The sequence below is a fragment of the Nelumbo nucifera genome, chromosome 1 (assembly GCF_055504915.1).
Source record: "Nelumbo nucifera cultivar China Antique chromosome 1, China Antique-T2T, whole genome shotgun sequence".
In the NCBI taxonomy this organism is placed as follows: domain Eukaryota; kingdom Viridiplantae; phylum Streptophyta; class Magnoliopsida; order Proteales; family Nelumbonaceae; genus Nelumbo; species Nelumbo nucifera.
This window is the reverse complement of record NC_142649.1, coordinates 149,687,057-149,697,364: the sequence shown is the minus strand read 5'-3', so window position 1 is coordinate 149,697,364 and position 10,308 is coordinate 149,687,057. Positions and strand designations below refer to the sequence as shown.

At 39.0% G+C, this 10,308-nt stretch overlaps 1 protein-coding gene across 1 annotated transcript; it reads left to right on the top strand.

Annotated features, from left to right (window-relative positions):
* Positions 1–4,042: 4,042 nt before the first annotated feature.
* LOC104606558 (F-box/kelch-repeat protein At3g06240-like) lies at positions 4,043–6,092 on the top strand. Its single transcript, XM_010271835.3, has one exon. It carries the CDS (start codon positions 4,317–4,319, stop codon positions 5,529–5,531), a length of 1,215 nt encoding a protein of 404 aa, XP_010270137.1. The 5' UTR covers positions 4,043–4,316; the 3' UTR covers positions 5,532–6,092.
* Positions 6,093–10,308: the final 4,216 nt, after the last annotated feature.

Genomic DNA, 10,308 nt, shown 5'->3' with positions numbered 1-10,308 from the left:
CACACGCACAACCGCGAACATAGATAATAGAATTGGGATGCTCGGTGGCTAGTGGCCGGTCTCAGTTGGAAACCCACTTGGAGATGCTTTTCTTATGATGAAATCGTTGAAGCTACTAATGGTTTAATTCAGGTTTGTTTTTTTAAATTTAAGAACACCCAGTTTTGTTTTTTGGTAATATCGATTCTTGTTTGTTAAAGGAGTTGATTCATGTGTTTTGGTTTGATGGGTATCAGATAATCTGGTCGGAAAAGGTTCTGAAAGATGTATTGGTAATTGCTGTGAAAAGGCTAAGCAAAGATTCTACAAATGAGAGGAAAGAGGAGTGCCTTCAATCTCATCTTAGAATTTGTTTTAATATTTGTTGAAAGGGGTGTGCTTTTTTAGATGAGAATTCGTCGCATATTGCCTGGAAAGTAAGGTATAAGATTGCTAACGGAACAGCTCAGGGCCTCCGAGCACAAACGATACACATATCGTAATTTCACCAGAGTAGGCAAACAATGCCAGAATCACATGTCCGCTTCATGTGTTTGGTTTCCTTTACGTTTATTCACTAAATGCTTTGTATTTGTGTGACCGTGTTATGGGCTCGCAAATAGGATTTCGTTATGGGTCGGTCCACGGGGGAAACCCTCTATTTTCCCTTGTTCCTCTCTGCTCTTGATGAACCTATATAGGCGCCCTAATGGTGATTTGTTCAAGAGATCATCTAACTCTCCTTTACTCTCTTTCTTGACTGAATATTCGATATCCTCATTCCATAATGGTGTTTCCTTAAATAGGAGATTACAAGAGTCCTAATCTTAGGGAGTCTCCTTGCTGAATAGGAAGACTTCCAATTCTATCTTGCTAAGGATAAGATAACCTAATCCTAATCTGATAATAAGATAAACTAATCCTAACCTGATAACAAGATAAATAATCCTAATCTGATAATAAGATAAACTAATCCTAATCTGATAACTTACTAACAAGATAAGATAAGAGCAATAGAATAAGATAAGAACAAGCAAGATGATCTAATCTAATCTGGCGGTGGGTCAGGTTCCTGTTGCTGCCAGCGGCAATGGTACGTCTTTCCAAGGAATGCGTCCATAACATTACTCCTCTCTTGGACTACGAGATTGTCCTCAAGCTCGAACTCCGGATATGTGGCTTGAACTCTATCAATGGGATCCATGTGGCTTCGGCCGATGGTAAGTTACACCATTTCACCAAGACTTCAAGAACTTGATTGAAACGAGAGCGGATGACAACTTTAGGTTGGGGAATCAGTTTGCCATCTTGCAAGGGGTGGCAGGGAGGGGACTTGGTCCGGAGGAACACTCGTAAATGGTTTCAGCAAGGCGATGTGGAGGACATCATGAATCCGGCTGGTCTCTGGTAGTTCCAATTGGTAAGCCACACTGCCAATCCGTCGTAGAACCTTGAAGGGCCCATAGGACTTAGGGGCCAGTTTCGGGGCAACTATACTAGGACTAGTAATAGCTGCTCGGAGAAGTTGTTGTTGCTGTTGTTGATCATGTTGTTGCTTCTGCTGCTGCAGTTGTTGCTGTTGTTGGTTGTCTAGCTGCTGTGGCTGAGGGTGTTGCTGCTGCTGTGGACCAAGAAGAGTCTACTGCTGCTGCTGTTGTTCGCCAGACGGCTCCGTCAAGTCTGGTCGGAGGCTGTTTGTGGTTACAGCCCCTTTTGAATTCCTCTCCCTGTTAGAGAAATACGATTCCAGCAAGCGTTGCAGCTCCCGGACATCGTCTTTGACCTCACGAACCTCCCTGCTGGTTTCTACGAGCCTATGCTCCAGTTCGTGGACCCTGGATGATAGCTGCTGCAGATCTCCCATGACGACCGGCTCTGATACCAAATTGTTATGGGCCCGGGCGTAGGATCTTGTCACGGATCGGTCCATGGGGGAAACCCTCTGTTTTCCCTTATTCCTCCCTGCTCTTGATGAACCTATCTAGGCGCCCTAATGGTGATTTGTTCAAGAGATCACCTAACTCTCCTTTACTCTCTTTCTTGATTGAATATTCGATATCCTCATTCAATAATGGTGTCTCCTTAAATAGAATATTACAAGAGTCTTAATCTTAGGGAGTCTCCTTGCTGAATAGGGAGACTTCCAATTCTATCTTGCTAAGGATAAGATTAGCTAATCCTAATCTGATAACTTATTAACAAGATAAGATAAGAGCAATAGAATAAGATAAGAACAAGCAAGATGATCTAATCTAATCTGGCAGTGGGTCAGGTTCCTATTGCTGCCAGCGACGATGGTACGTCTTTCCAAGGAATGCGTCCATAACAGACCGCAAAGTCGAGAAACACATTTTTTAGGGGATGTTTGGAATCGTGACCATTTTTCAAAAAAATGGTGCCACGACGGATTTACATAAGCATTTCAACAAATGCCCATGTTTCTCATTGTTTGGTTTAGCCGATTATTAAAAAATCAGGCATGCCTAAAAAATCAGAACCCCTCTAATGCATGAAACTCCAGTGAACTGTTTCCCCCAACGGTTGACTGATGTGTATCCTATGTGGTGCTTACCTGTCAGTACATACATGAAAAAGGGTGATGAAAATCACCTTACCAAACAACATAGTGTTGCTCACTGCCTATGTGGCAAAAGCATTTTTTTTGTGAAAAACAGGTCTTGGAAGCATTGACGTTTTTTCTTGAAAATCAATCCCAAAAAGTGCCCACGCTTTCAAACACCATGTTAATAAGGGCGTTTATGATACATAAGCGTCATTAGGCACCACATCATCAAAATGCCAATATGCCTACCCGTTTCAAAAAGTTCCAAAATAAAGATTCCTCATACGGGAAAAGGCGCACAAAAACCAAAATTTGTTTTTGAAAACTTAGATACACACAAATGCAATTAATGAGGCATTTGGTGACGGGGTGCTTATGTGGCACCATCAATAAACATAAAAAAGAACCAAACATATATTGGGTTCGGGTTTGTTGAAATCTAAAATTCAATAGTAAAGTAAAATTAATCAATTTCCTAAACCATAGGATTATTTTTAAAAAATTATCCTTTATTTTACCTACCTACCTACCTCCGTCCACTTCCTTCGTAGGAACCTCCGCCCAAGAGCACCCCACCAGATTGACTATCAATCAATAAACAGAGATCGGATGATCTGCTGCAGTAACTATCAAAGAATTGAGCAATGGAGGAAGGACAGGACTTTGACAGCCTTATTCGTTAATGGCGAAAATGTAACCGAAAGCCGAAAATGCTGAACAAAATGGATATGGCCCAACAAGATTCTTGTACCCAACCTTGTGATAATTGATAAAGCTTAAATGCCGATGAATTAGAAAGGATTTAATAAAATGAATTAAAAAAAGATAACTTTGATAGAACCTCGATTTATGATCCTTCGATGAAAAATATGATATTTAAACCAACTTATCAATAAAAATATATATGATTATGGCCTTCTAAAAAATCAATAAAATATATTAATTTTTTAATCCTTTTATGATAAACTGATAAAGAAAAGATGCACCACTGTCATCGGACTACTTGTATCTTAACTGGATTGGATCGGAGCGGAGGATCTACATCCGATATGATTTTTAATCAACCAAATCCAGTTCAATTAACTTCACACTCAAACCCAAATCCCAATTATACCCTCTTTTATTTTTATGGGGGAAAGCAGACAAAAATGGCCTGAGGCTGAAACCAATTAGCGTTCGATCCATGGTTTTAAGAAAACTGCAATGCCCAAAGCTTCTATTTAATTAGTTGGGTACGCGGCCTCCTCTTTTTTTAATGAATCCGAATATCAACAGTTTCCAATTTCCATCCGACGAGTGACGGTACGCCGCACGCCTCTTAATTTGTTAATCCCAAACCAATCACTTCCCTTTTGATTACCTATCAAAGAAACACTTTCCTTCTGATAGGGGAATTGACAAAAATTGATAACGACACAACGTCACGCACGGCCCTTCGTTTGTAGTTATATACGAAGGACATGCGTGGATTTGCCTTGGTTTCTTTTCCAGCAAGCAATTATTATCCTCGACTAGATAGAATCAGAGAACCACTAGGAATACGAGTGTAGGAAGGATTCGCTCGGTTTATAATTTTGAATTCTCCGTGAAGCCCAAACCCAGAGTAAGACCGGAAGATAGCCAACTACCCTCATCAGTCGTCATCCTCAACTCCGCCGCCTAACTCAACGTCTCAAGTCTCAACCCACCAACCATATATCGGCAGTACTAGTCGGTACCTTCTTTTATTTTGCTGGATCGCCTCTCCTCTCCTGAGTCCTCCTGATAGAAGAACATGGAGGACCTCCCTTCAGAACTCGTCTTCGACATCTTCTCAAGATTGCCGGTGAAGACTCTTCTTCAGCTTAGGTGCGTCTCCAAAGCCTGGTGCGGCATGGTTGACGACCCTTGCGTCGCTTATATGCACGTAAGCCGAGCCACCGAAAGGCCTAGCCTTCTACTTCTTACACGTCCCGCCCATGTATCCAAATCCAACACAACCAATCTGTATCCGGCCATCGGCAATGGAGGCACGATGATGGCAAGTAAAGATGCGATTGCTCAGCTATCGATCTCTCATAGGTATAGCCTGGAGGATTCCTTCAACGGCTTGCTTTGTTTCGCTCCGCAGCCGCACTCCTCCTCCGACGGGGGGCTTGCTTTCCTCCTGAATCCTGTTCGAGGTGACATTATAACTCTCCCTCGGACTACAACGCCCTCCCCTGTAGACTACGGACACATGTATGCTCTGGGCTTTGATCCATCTACTAAGGAGTACAAAGTTGTCCATGTTTTCTATCAAGGATTTGATCCGGACAATCAAGCTTTCAGCTTAGGGGCTGAGGTTTACTCTTTGGGGACCCAGTTGTGGAGAAAAGTTAGCAGCGGCCCCCCTCAGCCATTATGTGGAAGACCTGTACATGCATTTGGGGCATTGCATTGGAAGGTCAATACTGTTCTTGCTTCAGAAGAATTAGACGACCTAATTATCACCTTTGACATTGGGAAGGAGCAATTTAGCACTACCCCAGGTCCTGGATTTGGGTTGAAAAATTATGAGCTGGTAGATCTTGTTGAGCTGAATGGATGCTTGTCCGTGGTAGATGTTTCATTCAATACGCATATCGAGGTTTGGGTGCTCAAGGATTTCGTCAGCAAGCAATGGATCAGGCAAAACACTATCACCATCAATGCACCGGATGGGAAATCAAACAATGGGCACCTTAAGGCTGTAGGCCTCTGGGGGCATGGTGAGATATTACTTGCTTCCAGCAATGATTCTTTCTTCTCCTACGATCCTAAGACCAATGGGCTAAGGTATGTCCATGTTTCTGGGCTCGCCCCTGATACAAGCATTTCGCATGTATGCAGTCACAAAGCAAGTTTGGTTTCCCTTGATGCTTTTGGGACTAAGAGAGATGCCCAGTGGCTTATCAGAGGGAGGGAGAATGCAGCAGCTTCGACCCAGATGCTCCAACGAGGTTCTGGGTCACATAATATTCAGGAATGAGATTCTTGTTCAGCTGTTGGGTTGCATTCTTATTTCTCTGTTTACTCTCAACAGTCATATGTATAGTATAGGGTTTTCCAACTGAAAGTTTCAAGGACATTCCAATGTAGTACAAAGATTGATAGCGGCTCTATAGCATTCAACCCATAGCAAGTAATTGTAGCTTTTTGTTTTTTTTTTTTTTTTTTTTTTTTGTCTAATGCATCCAATGGTGGTGATTCAATTATAATTAAATGGCGGCATAAAGATATCTTGGCCGAGAGGGATGCGTGAATAAGTTAGATGCTCCACACATACAAGGGTGACGAAATCAAATAAGCAAACCTGGCCCATGTTTGGAACCAATGTCTTAGAATTTTCTGCTTTGAAAATGAAGTTTTCTTTCTTTTTTTTTTTTTTGGGAACTGTTTCTTGTTTCTGCCATATATACATTTTCTAATGCCACATCAGCCTACTATTGTTAGCGACAGTAAAAAATGAGAAAACACCAAAAAAAGGGGTTTTATCATACCACATCTCTCCTGATTTCCAAAGTGTGGTATGAGAAAACGTTTTTCTGAAGAACATATAACTAAATATCAGGCATGGTCTGAGAAAAAAAATAGATTTCAGACGTGGCACTGACATGGCACCGGTTTTCAAGAAAACTGAAAACAGCATTCATTCCAAACACAACACTGGCCTAAGGCCTGTTCGACTACAAGCTTGTGCATACCCTGTTTTACTCTGCATCTCACACTGAAGATGCTAAGATTACTAAGGTTATGGATATGGGAAAGCCACCCCCCTCCCCCCAAAAAAAGGGTAAATTACTTAAATCTCCCCTGTTTTACAACCTCTGAGTCTATGTCCTAAAGATCAAAACCACCTCACCCCTTCCTGATTTGTTGTAGACAGGGATAGTAAAATTATCACACCCTTTGTAAGTGCAAAAGTTTTACTCTTTCCATTTAATGAAGACAAAGGGCATATGAGTAATTTTACCATATTCATCTACACCAAACTAACGGAAGGGTACGGTTGTTTCATGGGCCCTTCTATAGCCCTTTCATTGTTTTATGTTTCTCTCTGCAGCAACAGAAGGGAGAATAAAAAAATAATTATAACATCAGGAAAAAAATTTAAATGGTAAATGTTCACTGTCATCCATGGGCAAAATTAGAATGTTATACTGTTTAAAGCATAACTTTGTTTCTGTCTAATAAACTTTAACGTTAAAATAATGGAAAGGGATATTGTTGTTTTGATTTCTAAGACATGAAAGGAGAAATAAACATAGGTCATCGTACAGGGGAGGTTTAAGCAGTTTTAGAAACCAGAAAGGAGGTTTAATAACCCAACACGTCACCTAAAGAACAAGCAGACATAACCTATGCATAGTACACAACAAAACATTGCAAAATGCTTGTTTGCTGTAAGAGATTGTATATTTTGGTAGGTGGGTTATGAGACCCAGACACCTTATTGTATGGCCATGTCCTTGCCATATCTGGGTAACATAGCCAGGTGGAGGATACATCAGCCATTCCCATTGGAGTAGCTCTGGGCTAAAAGCATGAAATCAGCTACTCCCAGGGTTACTTTCAATGGGAGTAGATGATGTTTGAGCTAGCAGGTGGGTAGATATGTTTGCATGCTTGCAGCACCAAATACAATACAGTCTCCTGCCAAACAGTCAATTAAGCTACTTACAACATTGTTAACCATCTGGATACTCTCTTTATACACATATTTCTCACCAACCATCTCTTCAAGTGAAAAGGAAATCAAATTAGAAGCCCAAATGGCAAAGCTGTTGAATCTTTTCAATCCAGTTTTCCATGGAAATACAAGCTGACCATGCAGATATGTAAAAAAAAACAAAAAAACAATTATACATATATTCCTACTCATAGATACATTGGAACAACTTGAGACTTCAAAGAAACTATTAGTTACCATTGGTGTAATCACAAAAATAACAATGGCCAATAACCAACTCTGTTTGCCAGTTTTTTGAACTTCTAGCTTCTGTATATTGTCCACGCAGGCAGCTTTCTTAGCTTTCTCACAAGAGCATATCCTGCCTAAGTTATCCAAGTTAAATCAATGACAGGAATAGTGTGGTAATGGACAGAGATGTCTAAAACACCAGAGGAAATAACAGATCTTTCACTTCTCTGCTTTTAAAAATATCAGAACCTGTAACAGAACTTGAAATTGAAGTTTCAGTTTGAAATCGGAAACTAAACTATCATGTACTATTTACAAGCAAAGGATGCAAAGAAAATAGCCTGAATTGAAACATCTATTCTGAAAATAAAAATGAGAATCAAAGGTTATGCATGTATCATATCACAATGATAGGAACTTCAGATAGCAAGAGGGGGAAACATCATGGATTATAAACAGTTACCATATGGATTATAATAACAAAACATAATTAAAACCAGAAAATTAGTATGAAATAAAGATCTTTCATAATGTTTCAAGTTAGGACAGTGGGATGAAAATGGGAAAATGTGTCACATATCACCATTGCCAGGAAAATCAAACAGATTAGATATCATAAGAAGAAAAAGTTCATCTCTAATTCACATAACCTACCTCTCAATGAGTATACGAGAAGTATTTCACATCCTTTAATAAAGAGGGGAGTTCTAATCCTACATGAGTTATGGATCGTCTTCTAACAGCTGAGTACCTGAGTTCAATTACTTATTGTGTTGACTTTTAGTAGATAAAATAGAAATATAATAAAATATTAGGGGTATAGTAATCAACCCAACACGAGATCCAGCCATTAAGGAATAAGGAGCTCAGAACCCAATATTCCATTCACTAAAAGAGAAAGCAATAAAACATTAACTTCAGCCATTATCAAATAACTCCTTAGAGAGTTGATGAAATCCTAGGGTCTTCTCTATAGGGAATGCAGAGCCTGAGCCTGAGGCCAATTACCAGAAAATCTTGTCTACTTTTGACAATACATAATTCCACCAAAAGTGCCCAAGTGATCTAATATTTATAGCTTACAATTCCAACCTAGGTTTTTCAAGCTCATACTAAGCATTCACTGTGACATGGCATTAGAGTAGTGGAATGGAAAAGAAGGATCAGTGTAGACAGTAACCAACCCAAATAGTTGGAATAAGGCTTAGCTGAGTTGAGTTGATCAAATTGAAAGGTGGATAATACCAGAACCCCAGTCGAATTAATGAAATTGAGTAGAGAGCTTGCAACCACTGGACCATTTGTAATGGCATAACAGTTTCTGAATTTTGGTAATTTCAGACCTATGTCATGTCAATGTATCAGAAGCTCAAATTTAAGAAGTCACCATGTCAAACACCAATATGCATATTATTTCCTTGTTACATGGCCTTTGAATAGCAGAATGTTGGAGAATAAACAAAAGAAGCTTATGGGACCTCAACTGAGGACAACTTTTCATGGACATTATATTCAACATCTTATGACAGGGAGCCTATTGAATTGTTAACATGGTGTGATTTGACAGAAATAGCTTGAAGGTTTCTGAGATTTCTGCAATGCACTTGGATGTCAACAAATTCATGACAAAATCCAATGCACAATTTAAACTCTAAGGCTGAGTTTGGAAGGAGTACAAATGCAAATATGTAGAGTGCAAAACCTTATATTTTGTATTATTTTGTATGTATTTACGCTGTACATATTTGCATTTGTACTGCTTCCAAATTGAGCCTAAAGTTCGAAAATCAGCAAATCCAAGTTCTTACTTTATCCAAAAATGAGAGAACAGATCAACAATATGTAGTGGCATGCCATCTTTGCTTACAACATACTGATCAACTAACACCACAAAAATGTTTGAAGCAAATATAATAGGTCCGAACAGCACTCCTTTACTAGATAGGATTGTTAGTGCAACATCTATTGCTATACAACCTTCACCACTAAAGTAAATGCCTGCAGTGAAAGAAAGCTTCCAACCTTTACCACTAAAGTAAAACATCTATTGCTATACAAAAGATAGAAGACAATAGGGATGCAAGTGAAACATATGTAGTCTCAGGATCTTGACGTTGGAAATTAATGAAAACAAACACCTGCAGTGAAGGAAAGTTTCCATCCTTTACCACTAAAGCATCTGTAATTATGCAAAAGAAAGAAAGAAGGCAAACGAATGTGTCAAGGTCTTCAAATTCAGGTTCTTCGGGAAGGAGGGGGTGGGGAGGAACCCATTGCCTTCAACAAAAGAGAATGCTAACCATAACAAAAATGGAAAAACGTTCAAAAAAGGGGAAGAAAAAAGAAAAGATTTGTTATTGGTCGTATTGGTATCGTTAGTGTCTGGCACGGGATATGCTATGATTGGAATGTGTATCGGACCAATACGAATACAGTGCGATACAGACCAATATAGAATAATACGCTACCTGCGAGACACAAATGCACATGCGCATAAAAGCTAAGGAAGAGCTTAACATTCACGCCTGTAAACCACTACGCCGCTCCATCTTTTGTGTTTATGAGTAAATGAATACAACTTTTATTTCTTTATTACTTACAATTCAAATAAATAATATCTATTACAGTTAACTCCAACTAAAAATTAAAAAATTAATATTTAAAATCAGTATTTTATAAAATAATAGAAATAAATAATATCAAATCTACATTTATATCAAAATATTATTTGAATATCAAATAATTTATTAAAATATAATATTAATAAGAGAATAATTATTTTATTACTTAAAATTTATAAATTGCACATGATATATATAATATATTTACATTACATAAAATCATA